Genomic DNA, 22,153 nt, shown 5'->3' with positions numbered 1-22,153 from the left:
CTGCAACAGGACATAGAAAGGCTAGCAGAATGGGCAGACAAGTGGCAGATAGAATTTAATACAGAGAAGTGGGAGGTGATGCATTTTGGCAGAAGGAACAGGGAGAGGCAATATACATTTAATGGCACAGTTTTAAAGAGTGTGCAGGGACAGAGGGACCTGGGAGTTAATGTGCATAGGTCCCTGAAGGTGGTGGGACATATTGAGAGAGTGGTTAGCAAAGCGTATGGGGTCTTGGGCTTCATAAGTTATTGAGTGCAAAAGTAGAGAAGTTATGCTGAGCCTTTATAAAGCGCTGGTTAGGCCACAACTGGAGTATTGCATCCAGTTCTGTTCACCACACTTTAGAAAGGATGTGAAGGCCCTTGAGAGGGTGCAGAGGAGATTTACCAGAATGGTTCCGGGGATGGGGAATCTTAGCTACAAGGACAGGTTGGAGAAGCTGGATTTGTTTTCATTAGAGCAGAGGAGGTTGAGGGGTGATTTGATAGAGGTGTACAAGATTATGATGGGTTTGGATAGGCTAGACAGGGAAAGGCTGTTCCCACTAGTTGATGGTACAAGGACTAGGGGACACAGATTTAAGGTTTTGGGCAAGAGATACGGAGGGGTGGGGGGGGGTGGATGTGAGGAAAAACTTTTTTACACAGCAAGTGGTGAGGACCTGGAACTCGCTGCCGACGGAAGTGGTTGAAGCGGAGACACTCAATGTTTTCAAGGGGAGGCTGGCTAGGCACTTGATGGAAATAAACTTGCAGGGCTACGGGGATAGAGCGGGGGAATGGGACTGACTGGATTGCTCTACAGAGAGCCGGCACGGATTTGATGGGCCAAATGGCCTCCTTCTGTGCCGTTATAACTCTATGACTGTGTGGATCTCCTGCTAAATGAATCGTATCCTGGAATGTGACCAACCAAAAAAAATTTGTGTTTCAGATTTTTACAAACAAGTGCTCGAGGACCGGGTGCAAGCAGAAAGAGATGATCAAAGTGACTTGTGACCAATGTCACTTAAACTTCTGCTTGAAGCACAGACACCCCTTGGATCACACATGCGAGGCAGACGGGAAACCTCTCCACAAAGCAGGGTAAGGAATTGCAAGCCAAATCTTTTGCCAATACTATGCTTAAGTGGAAAAAGGCAATAAACAGGCGTACCATTAATCCTGTGAAATGAGGTTTGTTGTCCCGAATATATTTTTCTAGTTTTCAAAAATACTTCTAATGGGATGTTCTAATGTAGAATTATACACACACGGTCTTTCCTCATTGTGTCTTTTGATTTAATGGACTGCCAAGTCTGGTGTGACGGCGCAAGAGTGACTGTTAAATAGGTAGCTGTCTTGCCTTAATATTTACGTGGCAGTAACTCGGAGAAAGAGACCAGGATGGGGAATTTGTTTCTGCTGAAAGTACTCCCTCAAATTGCGATCTTGTCTTTTAGCTTTGTTGCTGCACCTTCCTTCCGGTTTTGTTCAAATCTACCATTCTGAGTCTCTGCTTTCCTCCTGGACTCGGCTAGTGACTCGGGTTATGGGGGTGGTGTAGTTCCATTGGTTTCAGTCGGAGCCAGCACTAGAGGTACCTTACCGTAGAAATGCCTTGAGTATGTAGCGGTAGTTCAGCCAATAAAAATAAAACAAAAAAGGTGACTCAACCGTGGCTAACGAGGGAAATTAGGGATAGCATAAGATCCAAGGAGAGGACATATACATTGGCCAGAAAAAGCAGTAATCTAGAGGATTGGGAGCAGTTTAGGATTCAACAAAGGGATTAATTAAGAGGGGGAAAATATAATATGAGAGTAAGCTTGCAGGGAACATAAAAACTGACTGTTAAAGCTTTTATAGATATGTGAAGCAAAAAAGATTGGTGAAGTCAAGCATAGGTCCCTTGCAGTCAGAATCAGGGGAATTTATAATGGGGAACAAAGAGATGGCTGACCAATTAAATACATATTTTGGTTCTGTCTTCACAAAAGAGGACACAAATAACCTCCCAGAGATGTCGGGGAATATAGGGTCTGATGAAAGGGAGGAACTGAAAGAAATCAGTATTTGTAGGGAAATGGTGTTAGGGAAATTGATGGGATCATCTTCCAACATTTGATGGAATCTGGAACAGTACCCATGGATTGGAGGGTAGCTAATGTTACCCCACTATTCAAAAAAGGTGGTAGTGAAAACGGGGAATTACAGACCGGTAAGCCTGACATCATTAGTGGGGAAAATGCTAGAGCCCATTATAAAGGATGTAATAGAGCACTTGGAAAACAGTGACAGGATCGGACAAAGTCAACATGGATTTACAAAAGGTAAATCGTGCTTGACTAATCTACTGGAATTTTTTGAGGATGTAAGTAGTAAAATAGATAAGGGAGAACCAGTGGATGTGGTGTATTTGGACTTTCAGAAGGCTTTCAATAAGGTCCCACATAAGAGATTAGCGTGTAAAGTTAAGGCACACGGGATTGGGGGCAAGGTATTGACTTGGATAGAGAACTGGTTGGCAGATGGAAAGCAAAGAGTTGGAATAAACGGGTCTTTTTCCAAGTGGCAGGCAGTGACTAGTGGGGTACCGCAAGGATCGGTCCTTGGACCCCGGCTATTCACAATATATATTAATGATCTAGACGAGGGAACTGATGTAATATCTCCAAATTTGCAGACGACACAAAGCTGGGTGGGCGTGTGTGCTGTGAGGAGGATGCCGAGGAACTACAGGATGATTTGGACAGGTTGGGTGATTGGGCAAAAGCATGGCAGATGCAATATAACGTGGATAAATGTGAGGTTATCCACTTTGGTGGCAAAAACAGGAAGGCAGATTATTATCTGAATGGCAATAGATTGGGAGAAGGGGAAGTGCAACGAGACCTGGGTGTCCTTGTGCACCAGTCTCTGAAGGTAAGCATGCAGGTGCAGCAGGCGGTTAAGAAGGCAAATGGTATGTTGGCCTTCGTAGCGAGAGGATTTGAGTACAGGAACAAGGATGTCTTGCTGCAGTTGTACAGGGCCTTGGTGAGACCACATCTTATTGTGTGCAGTTTTGGTCGCCTTATCTGAGGAAGGATATTCTTGCCATGGAAGAAGTTCAGCGAAGATTCACTAGGCTGATACCTGGGATGGCAGGAATGACGTATGAGGAGAGATTGGGATGATTGGGCTTGTACTCGCTGGAGTTTAGAAGAATGAGAGGGGATCTCATTGAAACTTATAAAATTCTGGCAGGGCTGGACAGACTAGATGCAGGGAGGATTTTCCCGATGGTCGGGGAGTCCAGAACCAGGGGTCACAGTCTAAGGATAAGGGGTAAGCCTTTTAGGACCGAAATGAGGAGGAATTTCTTCACCCAGAGAGTGGTGAACCTGTGGAATTCTCTACCACAGAAGGCAGTGGAGGCCAATACATTAAATATATTCAAGAAGGAGTTGGATATACAGGAAACTTTCGATTAACTGGCCCCTAAATAACCAGAACGCTCTATCCACCGACAAAATTCAGGAGTCGGTTCAGGTAACTTTTTTTAAACTTTTTTTTTTACTCCATTTGTTGCTGTGCAAGGGTGTAGCTGAAGCTGTTGCTAAGCTACAGAGACGCTTGCAACTTGTGCCGATTGTTTTGAAGCTGTGCAACAGGGTTTGTTGCTTTATACGGAGCTCTGAGCTCCATATCTTTTACTATAGCGTTCGGCTATCCAGAATTGTTGATGAACCGGCACCACGTCGGTCCTGTCCGTGCCGGATACCAGAAAGTTTCCTGTATTTCTTAAGGCTAAAGGGATCGGGGGTATGGGGAGAAAGCAGGGACCGGGTACTGAACTTGGATGATCAGCCATGATCTCATTAAATGGCGGAGCAGGCTCGAGGGGCCAAATGGCCTACTCCTGCTCCTATCTTCTATGTTTCAATCTAGAGGTACCATGTCAGCTGTGGCTCAGTGGATAGCACTCTCGCCTCTGAGTCGGAAGGTTGCGAGTTCAAGCCCCACTCCAGAGACCTGAGCACATGTATCTAGGCTGACACCCCAGTGCAGTACTGAGGGAGCGCTGCACTGTCGGAGGGGCAGTACTGAGGGAGTGCTGCACTGTCGGAGGGCCATTTTTCGGATGAGACGTTAAACTGTCTGCCCTCTTGGGTGGACATAAAAGATCCCATGGCACTATTTCGAAGACGAACAGAGGCGTTATCCCAGATGTCCTGGGCAATATTAATCCCTCAACCAACATCACTAAAACAGATGATCTGGTCATTATCACATTGCTATTTGTGGGAGCTTGCTGTGTGCAAATTGGCTGCCTCGTTGCCTACCTTACAACAGTGACTACATTTCAAAAAGTACTTCATTGGCTGTAAAGTGCTTTGGGACGTCCGGTGATCATGAAAGGCGCGATTTAGAAATGCAAGTCTGTCTGTCTGTACCTGACCCTTGGAAACTGTACCTAGCTAGTAGGGATTTTTTTGGTTCATTTGGCTCAAGGAACTTCAGATTGAATCTTTTTTTTAAAAAGAACTTTCCTTTTGGGCACTCTTGCACTTAGTTACAGGCTAGGTTTGTATATTGAAATGGCGCATTATCTTGAAACTCCGCTGTGCTGGAGCTGAAACATTCTGTTTCAGTGTACAACACCAAAAATGTTTGGTATTGGACTGCTTCAGAAACCCATGTTTTGCCACAAGTGATCGATGCCAAATCCCGGGGGGCGTAGATTTAAAGTAATTGGTGGAAGGTGTTGAGGGGAGAACTTTTTTCACAGAGGGTGGTGGAGGTCTGGAACTCACTGCCTGAAAGGGTGGTAGAGGCAGAAACCCTCGTCACATTTAAAAAGTCTTTGGATATGCACCTGAAGTGCTGTAACCTACAGGGCTACAGACCAAGAGCTGGAAAGTGGGATTAAGCTGGATAGCTCTTTTTCGGCCGGCACAGACACGATGGGCCGAATGGCCTCCTTCTGTGCCGTAAATTTGCATGATTTCCAAAAGCTACTGGATACCTACTTGGATATTAAACAGCGTGGGAAGAAAGTAATAAAAAATAGGCCAGTGTAAAATCAGCCCCAGAGGGGCCTGAAATTCTACACAGGCAAGAGAGGTTTAATGGTTTCCACCTGTGCTGAAATATCTGTTTCTGAGAGAAATCTAACTTTTTTGTATGACACGAATTTCTGTTTCAAAATGGGTTCAAGCTGCAGACTCCTGGCATTGAGTCACATCATTCAGTCTGCAGTTTTATTGTGAAATGTATCTCGATCTACAGTGACGACTGTGTTAAGCCAAAAAGGAAATGGCAATCATACTTTGTTACTTTAGTCGTGCGGGATGAGTCTGGCTGCTATATTCCAGACTCCTAACCAGGATCCAGGCTGTAGTTGAAGCCAAACCCGTGACGACTGCAGTTTCAATATGCGAAGTAGCCTTAAATGGCTGTTTTTGCAGTGCCGTTATTTTAATTGATGCTTTTTTGTCTTTTTGGAAGTGATTCTGCCATTGCGAGAGCTCGGGGGGCATCGAAACCCAGTGCGACGCCATCTACAAGCAAAGCGGCGTCCAGCAGTCGGCCAAATGGACTGAATGCATCGGCCCACCCACACTACAACAGGTACAGCCAACGGGCCACGCACTGAAGTGATGGAGAGCGATAGATTCTTGTTGGGTATGGGTGTTCTGATGCAGTCCCATAACCACCTGTGAGCAGATGCCTGTGAATGGGCTGGGTTTATTTACATACCATTTCGCCCTTCTGGGAAATGCTTTGTCTATGCGGTACAGTGAAATAGACCCAAGTACAGGAAACTTTTTTTTATACGGGACCGGCGTGGTGCCGGTTTATCAAAAAGTCCGGATTACAGAGAGGTATAGTAAAAGGTACGAGAGCCCCGTACACGGCCACAGATCCAGGCATCCCTGTTGCATAGCAACAGGTGCAGGAACCCCAGTTACACGGCCATAGATCCAGGAACGGCCACTAATATGAAATAAAACTTACATGAACCTACTCCTGAATTTTGCCGGTTAAGAGATTTCCGGTTATTTAGGTGCTGGTAAATCGAGAGTTTCCTGTACCGAGGTTTAAATTTGACTTGGTTCTGTCTCTCTAACCTCCCCCAGCCTTACAACCCTCCGAGATTTCTGCGCTCCTCCAATTCTGGCCTCTTGCTCATTCCCCGATTTTAATCGGCTCCACCATTGCCGGCCGTGCCTAGGCTCTGGAATTCCCTTTCCGCGCCTCTCCTCCTTTTTAAGACGCTCCTTAAAACCTACCTCTGACCAAGGTCACCTGTCCTAATATCTCCTTATGTGGCTCGGTGTCAAAGTTTGCTTGATAACGCCCCTGTGAAGCGCTTTGGGGAGGTTTTACTACATGCAAGTTGTTGTTCACAAAAGCATTGGGGGGGGAACGTGAAAGCTTCAAAACACCTGTGTCCATTTGTGCTTTCTCTTGTTCCTCAGGCACTCCATGCCACATGCTATTTCCCAATAGATAAGCAGATTACAGGCTTCTGCTAATATAGTCCTTTTCTTGTTTATTATTTATGATGTGCCCAATCCCCTGGCATGGTTTCTCTCCATTTTTATTCCTACCTGCCCATAAGGGAGCATCTTTCCCTCAGCACATGTAAAATGGCGATGTTGTACATGGTTGCTGGTGGGGAGCTTCCGTTATCTTTCAAAATCAGCGTCATCTGTATGTGGCTGTGGCTGGATCACAGGCATGTTTGTTCAAAGGCCATGCAGAGTTGCATCTGACTAAAAGCCTACTAATTTTTATTTGTCTTGGAGTGCTGTTTCCCCGCACCCCACCCTTCCCCAATCCAGGGACGCTGAGGACAGTTGCAATGTCGCTGCTGTAATCCTACCCAAGATCAACTAACTCATCTCAGACCAGGGATCAAGCTCAGGACCTTCCTGACTTGGTGCCACAATGGGCAATACACTTAGCGACAGGAGAGAGGTGGACACTGGGTCTTGCCTGAAGTGGCAGGTGTCACTTTTGGAAGTCCAGTTTCCTTTGAGGTTGAAAGTGATTTCTGTGCTGTTTTTTTGTTGTTGATAGTGACCCACCGAGACAAACCTCGAGACCCACCCCTGCATCTGCACAAACATCGAGACCCACCCCTGCATCTGCACAAACATCGAGACCCACCCCTGCATCTGCATCCCTACAAGGAGGATTGGTGAGTCTGCAGCAGTGTGATTACCTTTGAAAGCACTGAGGATGGGTGTTTTGGGCGTTAGTGTGACAATATCCTGACCGGGTAGATGTTGCTGGATAACTGTTGTGTGAAGGGAAGATTGAGGTGGAAACCTACTGAAGCACGTTCAGAAAGTTAGAAACGTTCAGAACAGTATCACTGGCTCTGTTTGGGTGACTTGCTGCATTGCCTTCTAGCTCTAGGTAAACTATGATTATATGTTGAAAGTGTAGTAGAATCCTGAACGAATAGTGTGTGTGTACCTAAAAATATACACAGCACTTTTATCAGATCGAAACATCTGTTCATTTGATGTGCATTAACTTTTGCGTAGGTAAATGTGGTGATCTGATCTGTGTCAGTAAGGTGAACAACCAATTGAGTCTTTTAGTGGTATTGGTTGAGGGGGAATTGTTACCCAAAACTCTGGGAGCGCTGCCTGCTCCTCCTTGAATAATACAGACAGGTGGGACCTCTGTTTAACGTGTCATCTAGAGCGACAGCGCCTCAGACAATGCAGCACTCCCTGTAGTGCTGTGGAGCTTGAGCCCGCACTCATCCGACCCACGAGCACTAAAGCTGCGAGCTGAGCCTACCTGACTCACATCACTTCCTCGTAACCCGAGGCCATCCAGTATTTCTGTATACTGTTTTAACCTGCAGTATAGAGGTGCTGAAATGAACAGAGGTACCCTGGTGAAGCAAATATGAGTGGACTCCATGGCTGAGATGGACAGTAAAAAAAAAAAAAAAGGAATTGCGATTGTCACGTTTGCGGGGCATGGCATGGGTGGTGAAGTTGAGAATATAGATTAAAAGATGCAACAAATGCCGTGAATGTGGGAAAGTCTGGGACTGCGAGGTCCCTTGGGACCGATAAGTGGCAACGCCTACAAAACCTGAGCTTCTCTTCCTCCCTAAGATGCAAACCTGTGCGTTTTCTATTTTATTTTTGATCCATGGCACGTTTGCTGGTGTGTTGGGTACGTGAAGTCAGCAATTCAAATCCCAGTGGTCTCGGATGTGATTGCAGGTGGAAACATCCAATTTCTAGACTATTTTAGTGCAGTGGACTTCTCCTTTTAAAATGGCTCCGTACACAGGGCTCTCAAAATGGGCTGAGCTGTTTCCACCTGCAACAGGAAATGACCCGCTACCGCTGGTGGTGACATCTGGAAGTGCAACAAGACCTGGGTGTCCTTGTGCACCAGTCGCTGAAGGTAAGCATGCAGGTGCAGCAGGCGGTTAAGAAGGCAAATGGTATGTTGGCCTTTGTAGCGAGAGGATTCGAGTTCAGGAGCAAGGATGTCTTGCTGCAGTTGTACAGGGCCTTGGTGAGACCACACCTTGAGCATTGTGTGCAGTTTTGGTTGCCTTATCTGAGGAAGGATGTTCTTGCCATGGAGGGAGTGCAACGAAGATTCACCAGACTGATACCTGGGGTGGCAGGAATGACGTATGAAGAGAGATTGGGTCGATTAGGCTTATATTCGCTAGAGTTTAGAAGAATGAGAGGGGATCTCATTGAAACTTATAAAATTCTAACAGGACTAGACAGACTAGATGCAGGAAGGCTGTTCCCGATGGCGGGGGAGTCCAGAACCAGGGGTCACAGTCTAAGGATAAGGGGTAGGCCATTTAGGACAGAGATGAGGAGGAATTTCTTCACCCAGAGAGTGGTGAACCTGTGGAATTCTCTACCACAGAAGGCAGTTGAGGCCAATTCATTAAATATATTCAAGAAGGAGTTAGATATATTTCTTAAGGCTAAAGGGATCAAGGGATATGGGAAGAAAGCAGGGACAGGGTACTGAATTTGGATGATCAGCCATGATGTCATTAAATGGCGGAGCAGGCTCGAGGGGCCGAATGGCCTACTCCTGCTCCTATCTTCTATGTTTCTATGAAGGAAGGATAACCCTGCAATAGATCCTTGAAGCTAGTACAAGCCTAACAGTGCCCCACTTAATTTACGGGGTTGCCTCTGTTTGCAAGAGTGCCCCCATAGGCACCTCATGAAGCAAATGAGCTGGCAGATACTGTTGGGTGCCAAGACCTGCCTTGGGCAGGGTGTTTCTCCAAGTAATGGGTGTCAGCAGCTGCAAAGTTGGCAGGTTTTTGCACTTGTGCCAGCGTTTGGCATCTCTGGTCTGGCTGTGGACAGACTGACCTCGGCCTATCAGTGCAGGCCAGCTCCGCGCTTTCATTATCAGTGCACTATCTGAATTTTCCCCAGACATCAACAGAGATCACAGCCAGATTGCTAAATTTGTACTAACTGCACGTACACAACGTGCACAGTTCAATAGTCACTGGATCGGCCCCACAGTATAAATAGGGTAGATTGGGAAATAAGGTAATTGGCATGTATGCACTTTTATAATTCAATTGCTGTTAAACTGTAGGGTGGAACGGTAAATGCAGACTTTTTTTAAAAAAAGCTTCTGATTCAGCTCTGACTAAGATGCAGCTGCAGGAATCGCAAGAAACACTATGCAGGACCTGTCTCGCGGTAGGAAAGTAAACTAAAGCAGTATTAATCAGAGCGTTGGGTTTAGTCTCTCGCTGCCATTGCTGTGAGTGAATTTCTCTTTTTTTTTTAAAGTCTGAAGAGCAAGCCCTGCAGAGAGCTTTGGAGAGATCGCTGGCTGAATCGTCCAGAAATACAGCTCCCAGGTAAAAAGCAAACTTCGACAGCAGCTTTTCGAAACGTTCCATCTGTTCCTGTCTGCTTTGATAAGAACGTGTTTGAAGTTATGGAAAGTCTTGGTCTCGTCCTGTTCACACACCTACCAAGTTATTACATTATTTCTTTCTCTCCCCACTTTTATCCCATCATAACTAAAGGTGCTAACTTGTGCCGTGGTCCCACTGGTGACAGCTTTTCTCTGGGCAAATGGCATTTCCTACATTAGCCTAGGCAGAGTGTCAGGCTATTGAACTGTGGGAACATCACAGCCAAGCTTGGCCCCGTCCCCTCCCTAGGCATACTCTGACGGGGTGGGGACGCAAACTTTCGAGCAGGAGTTTCTGGGTGGTGCTTGGAAGAAGGAGCTTCTTTTCCCTCCCTCCCCTCCCTTGAACTAGAGGTGTTGATGGTGTTTGTTGCGCTCCTACCAGTGCCCCACTGAGACTAGCTGCGGTCCTAACAGCAGGGCCTTCCTGGTCTGATGACTTAGTTTCACATGAAGCACTCCACTCACCAACTGAGCCACCAAGGGAGCTCTGTATTTAATATTCGGCACCAAGGGAGCTCTGTATTTAATATTCGGCACCAAGGGAGCTCTGTATTTAATATTTGGCACCAAGGGAGCTCTGTATTTAATATTCGGCACCAAGGGAGCTCTGTATTTAATATTCGGCACCAAGGGAGCTCTGTATTTAATATTCGGCACCAAGGGAGCTCTGTATTTAGTACATCTGCATCTTAAGTTATCAGCAGGTTCACTGTTGAGCGTTTGGCAGTGAGAGCACCACCGGGTGGGGTGCAGCCCCGAATGTGTGGACCTGGCAAGTTAAACAGTAAAATTTAGCTTGATACAATAGCAAAATACTGCAGATGCTGGAAATCCGAAATAACAACAGAAAATGCTGGAAAAACTCAGCAGGCCAGGCAACATCTGTGGAGAGAAAATAGAGTCAACGTTTCGGGTGAAAACCCTTTGTCAAGACTAAAGAGGCACAGGAAATGAAATAGATTAAGAGGCCAGGCTGGGAGAGAACAAAAGTGAAGAGACATTAAGAGGTATTCAAAACGAGACGAGATGGTGATAGGACAAGTGGAGACAAAAGACGGCGTGAGATTAGGTGTGAAATGTTCTGGCAGAATGAGACAGCTGCTATGTGGGAAAGAGAAAGAAATGGGGGGGGGGGAGGAGGAAAGGGCCAAAACAAAGGTGTGGATAAAAACAAATAAGTAAAAATGTAATAGGAGCCGAGGTTATGATCTGAAATTTAGCTTGCGTTGCCTCAATGGATGCAGAGCAAAATTTGCAGGGGACTCCTAAGAACAAACTAGGCAGCAAATAGCAGCAACTAGAGTAAAGGTCAGCAATAGAATTGAGGTAGTGACCTATCGCTGTGATAACAGTCCAGCTTGTGATGCTGCAATAATGCTCAGTGTATGGCCTGGGGCTGCTTGTGGCCCAACTGCCCCTACACCTGTGACCCTCTGTAGACGTGTAATTCCATGTGCTCCTTGGCCGCTGTTTGTGGACTGACCGGCTGGTACAGTTGGACTATTTCCCCCTCCTTCTGTCAAGACGGGGAAAACCATGGAAGGCTGTTAACGGTGTGCTATCCCAACATCCATAAAGCAAGTGAAAAGGACCTGTGGATTTAAAGGAGCTGTCGGCCTGTAGTTTATAAGCTATCAGGAGCTCACTGTGTAGATAATAGGACTCGGGGTCCTATCACCCACCGCTCCCGCATGTTGGAATGTGTCTCTAGCAGAATCCAGTTTAGGATTCTGGGCCTTGAAGTAAAGCCAGTGGAGGGTTACTTTGTCGACCATAAAGCAAAGCAACGACACTGTATCTTGAGCATTGGAGAAGAGTCAGCATTGGAACGAAACATGAGCAGCTGCTTCAACCAGTGGAGTTGATTCTGGGTTGACGGTAGCAGTGTAAGGAGATTAAACGCTGTTTAAACAGCCCATGTTCAGTGGGGTGGAGTCTGATGCCGTGGGGCGTTCGTGCACCAAGTACACTGCATCCCGAAAGGTCAGAATGCAACTTCTCTTGGGAATTCCCAGACGGTGAGTTGCTAGGTTCAGCTCGACTCTCGACATAGAGCATTGGTGAGCAGAGGTAGCATGGTGGTTATGTTACTGGACTAGTAATCTAGAAGCCTGGACTAATGATCCAGAGACGCGAGTTCAAATCCCACCAGGGCAGCTGGGGAATTTAAATTCAGTTAATTAAATAAATCTAGAATAAAAAGCTAGTATCAGTAATGGTGACCATGAAACTACCGGATCGTCGTAAAAACCCATCTGGTTCACTAATGTCCTTTTTTAGGGGAAGAAATCTGCCGTCCTTACCTGGTCTGACTCCAGACCCACAGCAATGTGGTTGACACTTAATTGCCCTCAGAAGTAGCCTAGCAGTTGTACAAGGTGACTCCCCATCACCTCCTCGAGGGTACTTCGGAATGGGCAATAAATGCTGGCCTTGCCAGCGACGCCCGCATCCTGTGAATTAATAAAAGAAAGGTGGGAGGAAAAGCGTGAATCAACTTGCACCATTCTCACTTGATGATTTAGACAAATGGTGCAAGTGTGGGAACAGAGGGATCAATGAGGGTGAGGTAGCAAGCCTTCACTTTAAAGACTTGAGTTGCCATGTCCCGTATACATCCTACAGGAAACTTTCTGGTATCCGGCACGGGCGGGACCGAGCTGGTGCCGGTCTATCAACAATGCCGGAGAATCGAGCGCTATAGTTAAAAGATACGGAGCTCAGCGCTCCGTCTAAAGCAACAAACCCTGTACAGCTTCAAAACAATCAGCATAGCTTGCAAGCATCTCTGTAGCTTAGCAACAGCTTCAGTTAGACGCTTGCACAGCCAGAAATGAGTTTAAAAAAAAAAAGTAACTAAAAGTAAAAAAAAGTTATCTGAACCGACTCCTGAATTTTGCCGGTTAACCGACATTTCCGGTTATTTAGTGGCTGGTTAATCGAAAGTTTCCTGTATTTGTTTTTTTTATTGGGAGGAAAGGAGTGAAAGCTCACCCCCCTAGTTTTGTATTTTCGATTGGCCATTAAGGTGAAGCGTCTCCAAGGAAATCTAGTCCCATCTGCCTCGTACCCTGGCGACATATCTCCTGCTGACTGCTGTAATGGGTGTCTGTGGCCCGCACGGCCTTGTCGTCTCAGCTGGAGTGGGCTCATCTGGAGGAACATGACTGAAGGCAGTTTTCCCATCTACCGGAGGCCATGTCCTTGTGTCCGGGCTTGGGTTTCTCCGGTTTTTCAGACCCAGGTTGTGCAAGGCAATTTTCAGGGGTAGGAAGTCCTGTTGTAAAGCTGCCTGCCGTCTCACCGTAGCGTTTTGCTCGGGGGCTGCATGTTCTAATTCTAAGCCGCTCTGCTTGCCTGTCTAATTCGAATGCCATTTTCAATGTGTGTATTTCAAGTTTAGTTCTGGTAGGTAAATAGGACAAAGATTAATACGTAATAACTTAATCTGTATCAAATGTGTGGCGCGTAGACCAGTTGACCGCAAAAGCCTATTTCTGTGCTGTAAATTCTATGTGAACTGTTTATATTCTGTCTGCTTTCAGTCCTGTTAACAAAAGAGTTGTGTGTTGCAATCCAAATTTGGCCCGAGCCTCTCTTTGCTAGTTTCGGGTGCGATATTTCCTTTTTCATATTAAGATTGCGTATTTTTCTTGTTTGTCCCGTGTTTAGCCCCCAGGAGCAGGAGGACTTGGCCCTGGCTCAGGCTATCGCTGCCAGCGAGGAAGAATTCCGCAGACGACAGCAGCAGGTAACTGCAGTCTGAAAGAAAGACAGACTTGCATTTATATAGCGCCTTTCATGACCACAGGGCATCCCAAAGCACTTTACAGCCAATGAACTACTTTTTGAAGTGTAGTCACTGTTGTAATGTAGGAAACGTGGCAGCCAATTTGCGCACAGCAAGCTCCCACAAACAGCCATGTGAGAATGACCAGATAATCTGTTTTTACTGATGTTAGTTGAGGGATAGATATTAGGCTAGGACACCGGGGATAACGCCCCTGATTTTCTTCGAAATAGTGCCATTGAATCTTTTACGTCCACCTGAGAGCGCCTCGGTTTAACGTCGCATCTGAAAGACGGCCCCGCCGACAGTGCAACGCTCCCTCAGCACTCCACTGGGAGTGTCAGCCTAGATTTTTTGTGCTCCAGTCTCTGGAGTGGGGTCTTGAAGCCACAACCTTCTGACTCGGAGGCGAGAGTGCTGCCCACTGAGCCACGGCTGAACTGCACAGGAATGCACAGTAACTTTGCAGATGGCTCGTGTGCCAAACTGCGCAAGTGGCCTCTATATTGCAGTTGGGATGAAAGGGTTTTTTTTTTCCTTTCGGACCACTTTCATATATGAAAGTAATTTGCCAGTTTTTTTTATTTTAAAAAAATATTAAAATCATGGGCACTGTGTAATTGGGGGAACTGATTTAGAATTACCGAGCATTTATGGCTGCTATATTTGAAAGGTTATGTGGGCTGTGTCACTAAAGCACTCCATTGGTCGCTTTAATGACGAGATCAGGCCCCTGCCACAATTGGACTCTTAATTCCTAACCAATTCTCCTATTATGTAATTGGTAACCACGGTTTAAACAAAAATAATCCGAAACAAATCTTGAAGTTAATTACTTTTTAAAAGGCTCTGATTGCGACTCGGGCCACATTTTAAAAACACTGAGGGAAGGGGGGCAGAATCTGAAGGCTTTTTCTTTTTGTGTGTGTGTAAAGCATGAAAGGATTCCCTGCTAAGCTGCCCCAGCTGCCTGTCAACTGCGTCTGATAACTCTCCGACATCAATGAAATTCACTGAAGCGTTAAATTAATAAAATCAAGGAGTCTAGTTTGAATTTCAGATGACTTCAGGAGCAGGCGAATTTTAACTTTAAATTCTTCTCTCATTCTCCGTGTATTTACGGGTAATGAAAGCTCGCGGAGAGGCAAGTTTTAGCAGCACGTTGTGTTGTATTGACTCTTCTTGTACTTTGGAGTGCCCCCCCCCTTTATTATCTGTACTGATAGCAAACACTGCAATATCATGCGCTTCAATCATTTGAGACTTAAATATGCTCATGGCATTCAGTGGAGCATCAGTATCCAAGTCCACCCCACACAAACTCTCCCCTCAATGTTGCTTCTAAAGAAGATTCTTTTAAAAATAAAAAATTCTTAAATGAACGTGTGATACCTATCATGCTGATATAGTCTTAGAGTTTGTTTTCCATTTGTCCGCAGCTAGCTAGTAATCATAATGTTGGAATACTGGTTCTTGGCCAGAACTCAGCTGAAAAATTAACCGTGGCTCGGTGGGTAGCACTCTCCTCTGAGCCAGAAGGTCATGGGTTCAAGTCCCACTCCAGAGACCTCGGCACATAATCTAGGCTGACACTCCAGTGCAGTACTGAGGGAATGCTGCGCTGTCAGAGGTGCGGTCTTTCGGATGAGCTGTCTGCCCTCTCTTGGGTGGATGCAAAAGATCCCATGGCACTATTTGAAGAGCAGGGGAGTTAAGAACATAAATAGGAGCAGGAGTAGGCCTTTTGGCCCCTTGAGCCTGCTCCGCCGCTCAATAAGATCATGGCCGATCTTCTGCCTCAACTCCACTTTCCTGCACTATCTCCATATCCCTTGATTCCCTTAATATCCAAAAATCTATCGATCTCTGTCTTGAATATGCTCAACGACTGAGCCTCCACAGCCCTCTGGGGTAGAGAATTCCAAAGATTTACCACCCTCTGAGTGAAGAAATTTCTCATCTCAGTCCTAAATGGCCGACCCCTTATTCTGAGACTGACCCCTGGTTCTAGACTCCCCAGCCAGGGGAAACATCCTCCCTGCATCTACCCTGTCAAGCTCTAAGAATTTTGTATGTTTCAATGAGATCACTTCTCATTCTTCTAAACTCCAGAGAATATCGGCCTAGTCTACTCAATCTCTCCTCATAGGACAATCCCCCCATCCCAGGAACCAGTCTGATGAACCTTTGTTGCACTCCCTCTATGGCAAGTCTATCCTTCCTTAGGTAAGGAGACCAAAACTGTACACAATACTCCAGGTGTGGTCTCACCAGGGCCCTATATAATTGTAAGATATCTCTACTCTTTATTACAAAAGGATTTGAGTATAAGGCCAACATACCATTTGCTTTCCTAATTGCTTATAGTACCTGCATGTTCATTTTCAGTGATACATGGACAAGGACACCGAGGTCCCTCTGCATGCCAACATTTCCCAATCTCTCTCCATTTAATAAAAATATTCTGCTTTTCTATTTTTCCTACCAAAGTGGATAACTTCACATTTCTCCACATTATATTCCATTTGCCATGTTCTTGCCCACTCACTTTGCTTGTCTATATCCCCTTGAAGCCTCTTTGCATCCTCCTCACAACTTGCATTCCTACCCAACCATTGATTTAGATTGTGAATAGCTGCAGCCCAAGCACTGATCCTTGTGGTACCCGCCTGCCAACCTGAAAATGACCCGTTTATTCCTACTGTTTTCTATCCGTCAACCAACCCTCAATCCATGCTAGTATATTACCCCCAATCCCATGAGCCCTAATATTGTTTAATAACCTCTTGTGTGGCACCTTATCGAATGCCTTCTGAAAATCCAAATACAACACATCCACTGGTTCCCCCTTATCTATTCTGCTAGTTACAACCTCAAAACTCTTAACAGATTTGTCAAACACGGTTTCCCTTTCATAAATCTGTGTTGACTCTGCCCAATCCTATTATTTTCTAAGTGCCCTGTTACCACGTCCTTAATAATAGATTCTAGCATTTTCCCTACTACTGTCAGGCTAACTGGTTTGTAATTCCCCATTTTCTCTCTTCCCTCCTTTCTTAAATAGTGGGGTTACATTTGCTACCTTCCAATCTGCGGGAACCGTTTTAGAATCTATGGAATTTTGGAAAATGACAACCAATGCATCCACTATCTCAAAACCGTAGGATGTAGGCCATCAGGTTCAGGGGATTTACTGGCTTTCAGTCCCATTTAATATCTCCAGTACTATTTTTTTTACTAATTTCTTTCAGTTCCTCATTCTTGCTAGACCCTTAGTTCTCCACTAATTGTGGGAAGTCTTTTGCGTCTTTTTTCGTGAAGACAGGCACAAAGTATTTGTTTAATTTCTCTGCCATTTCCTTATTCCCCATTATAATTTCTCCTGTCTCAGCCTGTAAGGGACCCACATTTTCTTTCGCTAATCTTTTCCTTTTTACATACCCTTAGAAGCTTTTGCAGTCTGTTTTTATGTCTCTCGCTAGTTTACTCTCGTATTCTATTTTCCCTCTCTCAATTTCTTGGTCCTCCTTTGCTGAATTCTAAAATCCTCCCAATCCAAAGGCTTACTACTCTTTTTGGCAACATTATAAGCCTCTTCCTTTGATCTAATATCAACTTTAACTTCTCTTGTTAGCCACGGTTGACCACTTTTCCTGTGGGGTTTTTGTGCCTTAAAGGAATGTATATTTGTTGTAAATTATGTATTAATTCTTTAAATGCTAGCCATTGCTTCTCTGCTGTCCTACCTTTTAATGTAGTTTCCCAATCTACCTCAGCCAACTCGCCCCTCACACCTACATAGTTTGCTTTGTTTAGATTCAACACCCTAGTTTTGGATTTAACTAATCGCTTTCAAACTCGATATAAAATTCTATCATATTATGGTCACTCTTCCCTAAAGGCCCCTTTACTACAAGGTTATTAATTAACCCTTTCTCATTGCACAATACTAGATCTAAAATTGCCTGTTCCCGAGTTGGTTCCTCGACATACTGATCTAGAAAACTATCTTGCATACATTCCATGAATTCATCCTCCACACTATTACCGCAAATTTGGTTTGCCCAGTCTATGTAGATTAAAGTCCCCCATGATTACTGTATTACCCTTGTTACATGCACCTCTAATTTCCTGATTTATACTCTGCCCTACATTACAACTACTGTTTGGGGGGCTATAAACAACTCCCACCAATATTTTCTGCCCCTTGCTGTTTCTTGGCTCCACCCAAACTGATTCTACTTCTTGATTTTCGGAGCTAAGATCCTTTCTCGCTAATGTCTTTATCCCATCCTTTATTATCAGCACTACCCCATCTCCTTTTCCATTGTGCCTATCTCTTCTAAAAAAAATTAAGTATCTTGGAATATTTAGTTCCCAACCTTGGCCACTTTGCAACCAAATCTCCATAATGGCTATTAAATCAAACCTATTAATTTCTATCTGCACTATTAATTCATCTATTTTGTTGTGAATGCTTCACGCATTCAGATATAGTGCCCTTAGCTTTGACTTATTTCTATTTTTCCCTGATGTCACCTTAGTCACTGATGCCTTATTACGATAGCAAAATACTGCAGATGCTGGAAATCTGAAATAACAGCAGAAAACGCTGGAAAAACTCAGCAGGTCAGGCAGCATCCGTGGAGAGAGAAACAGAGTTAACGTTTCAGGCCGATGACCCTTCGTCAGAACTGGAAAAACAGTTTGATTTTCCAGTCCTGACGAAGGGTCTTCGACCTGAAACGTTAACTGTTTCTCTCTCCACGGATGCTGCCTGGCCTGATGCCCTATTACCTTTGTTACTCTCTGTCCCTTCCTGACCCACTCTGCTTATTTTTACCCAAAACTCTACTCTGCTCTAGAGCCTTGACATTTCTCTTGCTGCTTTTAAATTTACTCTTTCCTGAATCCTCCCACCCCCTTTCATTAGTTTAAAGCCCTGTCTACTGCCCTAGTTATTTGGTTTGCCAGGACACTGGTCCCAGCCCAGTTGAAATAGAGCCTGTCCCAATGGCTCTTTCCCCAGTACTGGTGCCAGTGTCCCATGAACTGGAATCCCTTCCTCCCACACCGCTCTTTGAGCCACGCATTTAAACCTCTAATCTGTTTGTCCCTATGCCAATTTGCGCGTGGCTCAGGTAACAATCCAGAGATTATTACCTTTGAGGTGCTGCTTTTTAATTTGGATACTAGCCCCCTAAACTCACTCAGCAGAACCTCATTCCTAGTTCTACCTATGTCGTTGGTTCCTACGTGGACCACGACAACTGGATCCTCTCCTTCCCACTCCAAGATCTCCTCCAGATGTCTTTAACCCTAGCACCGGGCAAGCAACACAACCTTCGGAACTCTCGGTCACGGCTGCAGAGAACAGTATCTATCCCCCTGACTATACTGTCCCCTACCACAACTACATTCCCTTTCACCCCCCCCCCCCCCCCCCCCCCCCCCCCCCTTGAATGGCCTCCTGCACCATGGTCAGCTTGCTCATCCATCCTGCAGGCTTTTCCCTCATCCACACAGGCAGCAAGAACCTCATACTTGTTGGACAAGGGCAAAGGCTGAGGCTCCTCCAGCACTGCACCTGGGGTCCCTTTACCTGCCTGAGTTGCAGTCACACCCTCCTGTCCCTGACCACTAACCAGACCTGTACCACTACCTAACCTAAGGGGTGTGACTGCCTCCTGGATCAAAGTGTCCAGGTAACTCTCCCCATCCCCGATGCCCCACAATGTCTGCACCTCAGACTCCAACTCGAAAACTGAGCTGAAGTTCCTCAAGATGAAAGCACTTACTGCAAACGTGGTTGTCTGGGATCACAATGCTCTCCACAAACTCCCAGTTGCAACTCACCACCTGCACTACCATCCCTGTATGACCTTGTTTTATTTAATTAAATTTGTAATTAGGTAACTTAGTTTACAGTGTAGTTTCTTGACCACTTACTTGATCTGGATTAAGTTTTGGGTACTGAAATTAAATATCTGCCTGTAACACACAGCACGACAAGTAGTGTAGGCAAAAAGCAACAACTCCTTCTCCCTCTTCCCTGAATTCCCACTCTTTCCGAATTCCCAAATCAAACACTGTTTAAATGCACTCCGTTTTAATCGCGCTCTGTGCAGACCGCTCTCTCTGGTGTCCTGCCCAATATTTATCCCTCAACCAACATCACGAAAACATTACCTGATCATATATCTCATTGCTATTGTGGGACCTAGCTGTGTCAAATTAGCTGCCAAGTTTCCTTACAGTAAAAAGAAAGAACTTGCATTTATATAGTGCCTTTCACAACCTCGGCATCCCAAAATGCTTTACAGCCAATGAAGTACTTTTGCAGTGTAGTCACTGATGCAATGTAGGAAACGCGGCAGCCAATTTTGTGCACAGCAAGCTCCCACGAACAGAAGTAATTCTCACTTCTCCTGAAGGTGCTGCCTCATGCTCAGGTACAGTTCTAAATGGGTGACCCTTCTGTACCTCGCTGAAGCCTAGGCAGAGAATTGTCTGCAGCTGTTCCAATTATGAAGGTTTTCTCATCCTGTCCCAACGCCTGCATTTTCCAGCAGGAGAGCGCAGACCAGCGTAGAAACACTTTTTAAAAATACAACCTTCCCTAACCAAGGCAGTAATTCTCCTGCACTGTTGTCCTAACTATCTCAGTAGGCTGGACCAACCTGGTCGGTCGGTATGGCACAGTATCCCATCGTGCAGTGTATTTACACCCAGAGCCACCGAGATAGGACAGCAGTACAGGAGAATTAACCGCCTTGGTTAGGGACGGTTATGTAAAAAATTCATTTATTTAAGAAGAAATTCTCAGCTAAACGTGCTGTTACCAAAAAACCCAAGTCATCAAACACAAGTTGGCCAAGTCCGAGGCTTTGAGCTGGTTGACGTGAGTTGAGGGATGTTGCAAAGCATCAAGGGCAGCAGGAAAGCTGAGCCAATTAGCGACGGTTGACGTACAAGGGCCAGATGGCTTTGGGATTTCCTTTTGCAAGCTTTCTGGAGTTGGGTGGCAGCTTTCCACAGGCTTAGTGGGCAAGTGACATTGACCAGCGTTCTAATCCTCCTTGTGCTCGGGGTGCTGACCATTGGGGTTTTTTTGTTGTTGTTTCAGATGCAGCAACGCAGTTCCAGGTCCTTGCCCTGTAAACTGTCCTGACCCTGGCATTCTGACTCCGTGGCACTATCTTGTTCTCGATTCCTTAATCTGTGTTCCGTGCAGCCCGGGGCTGGACCGCACTTCCTGAAAAATAATCGAGCTTTGGGTTTAAGGAAATAAACGCCCTCTGCTCAGTGAATGCTCCTATAACTCTCTGACTGTATGATTCTATTAACAAATGTATTTTCTGAGCTTTTCTGTTGAATTCTTGTAAATTTATATTGTAACTGAATAATAGTGCGGAGCAATGTGTATAGTGGCAGAGTGCTCAAGGTGCAGTTATCATATTTAATCATGTATGTATTGTATTGATTTCTAAGATTAAAGTATTTTCAAATTGGTGTGTTAAGTAATTCATGTGGTCAGTAAAGTTGTTTTGGGTAGCTAAAGGGGTGTAAAGTTACATACATGAAGGGAGGTGAGGGAAGAGACGCTACTTTCTTCCTATATGGCTGGAAGATGGGCTCTTATTGCTAGCCTCCCACTGTGGGCATTGTTCATGTGTAAATGAATGTTGACGGGCAATTCAACTATAAAGGGCATCACAAGGAGTCCAACCCAGCCCTCGCTCGGCGCGTGCTTCCCGGTTATTTGGGTGGGGGGTGGGTGGCGCACGCAGGTGCAGTCACTAGACAATGGTATTGGGCGGGGCTCTCCTCCATTGCTGCCCCAGCTAACTTGTCCCAGAGTGGTGACTGAACATGGGAACTTTTGGTCTGGGTGGCTCACTGTGCGGGTCTTCTACCCGCTCAGCCGGCGGGAGCTGCTTGGGGGGGGGGGGGTGAAATTGGCCGTGGGGCAGCAGCGCAATCTAGGCGAGAGTGAATCGGCCTGCTTTACACCCCGCTAATTTTCTTTTCCATTCGGGCGGCTGTGAAACGGGCTAGCGCCTATTCCGTGCTTCCACCCAAGGCTGAATTTACCTTTTAACTTGGCACGGTGCTGCATTCAGGTTGATCTGCTTTTGCAGTTTTCTCTAGCAGCACTTAGTATATCAGAAGATTAAAACTAACACTATTGTGTTTTAAAAAAAAAAAGTCCCCAGATTGATTGACCCAATTAACTTTATCAGTGAAGTTGCATATGAAACCTGTTCAAGTTGGATCATCTGAATGTTCACACCTGCAATCTCCGCTCTTGACAGAAGTGAAATTGTTTGGATCTTTCTGAATGATAAATTGAAATTGTTTAACTACGGCTTCGAACGTAATGATTTTTTGACTGCATTTATTTAAGGAGACGTTTCTGTATTCGTAGCGGGAG

General features: G+C 45.5%; 1 protein-coding gene across 4 annotated transcripts in view; it reads left to right on the top strand.

The window, feature by feature from the left end:
* Positions 1-21,231, top strand: part of zfand2a (zinc finger, AN1-type domain 2A) — a 47,818-nt gene extending 26,587 nt beyond the window's left edge. For all 4 annotated transcript variants that reach the window (XM_086000247.1, XM_086000245.1, XM_086000244.1 and 1 more), the window contains exons 5-10: positions 937-1,088; positions 5,475-5,597; positions 7,053-7,173; positions 9,797-9,867; positions 13,602-13,680; positions 20,846-21,231. In XM_086000247.1, the coding sequence (XP_085856373.1) occupies positions 937-1,088; positions 5,475-5,597; positions 7,053-7,173; positions 9,797-9,867; positions 13,602-13,680; positions 20,846-20,890 (591 nt within the window). In that variant the 3' untranslated portion in view covers positions 20,891-21,231. The remainder of the gene's footprint in view (positions 1-936; positions 1,089-5,474; positions 5,598-7,052; positions 7,174-9,796; positions 9,868-13,601; positions 13,681-20,845) is intronic.
* The last annotated feature ends 922 nt before the right edge of the window (positions 21,232-22,153 follow it).

This window comes from Somniosus microcephalus, chromosome 11, assembly GCF_052327205.1.
Source record: "Somniosus microcephalus isolate GS21.2 chromosome 11, FLI_Smic_1.0, whole genome shotgun sequence".
In the NCBI taxonomy this organism is placed as follows: Eukaryota; Metazoa; Chordata; class Chondrichthyes; order Squaliformes; family Somniosidae; genus Somniosus; species Somniosus microcephalus.
Note: the sequence above shows the minus strand (reverse complement) of the source record. Positions and strands in the feature narration are given on the sequence as shown.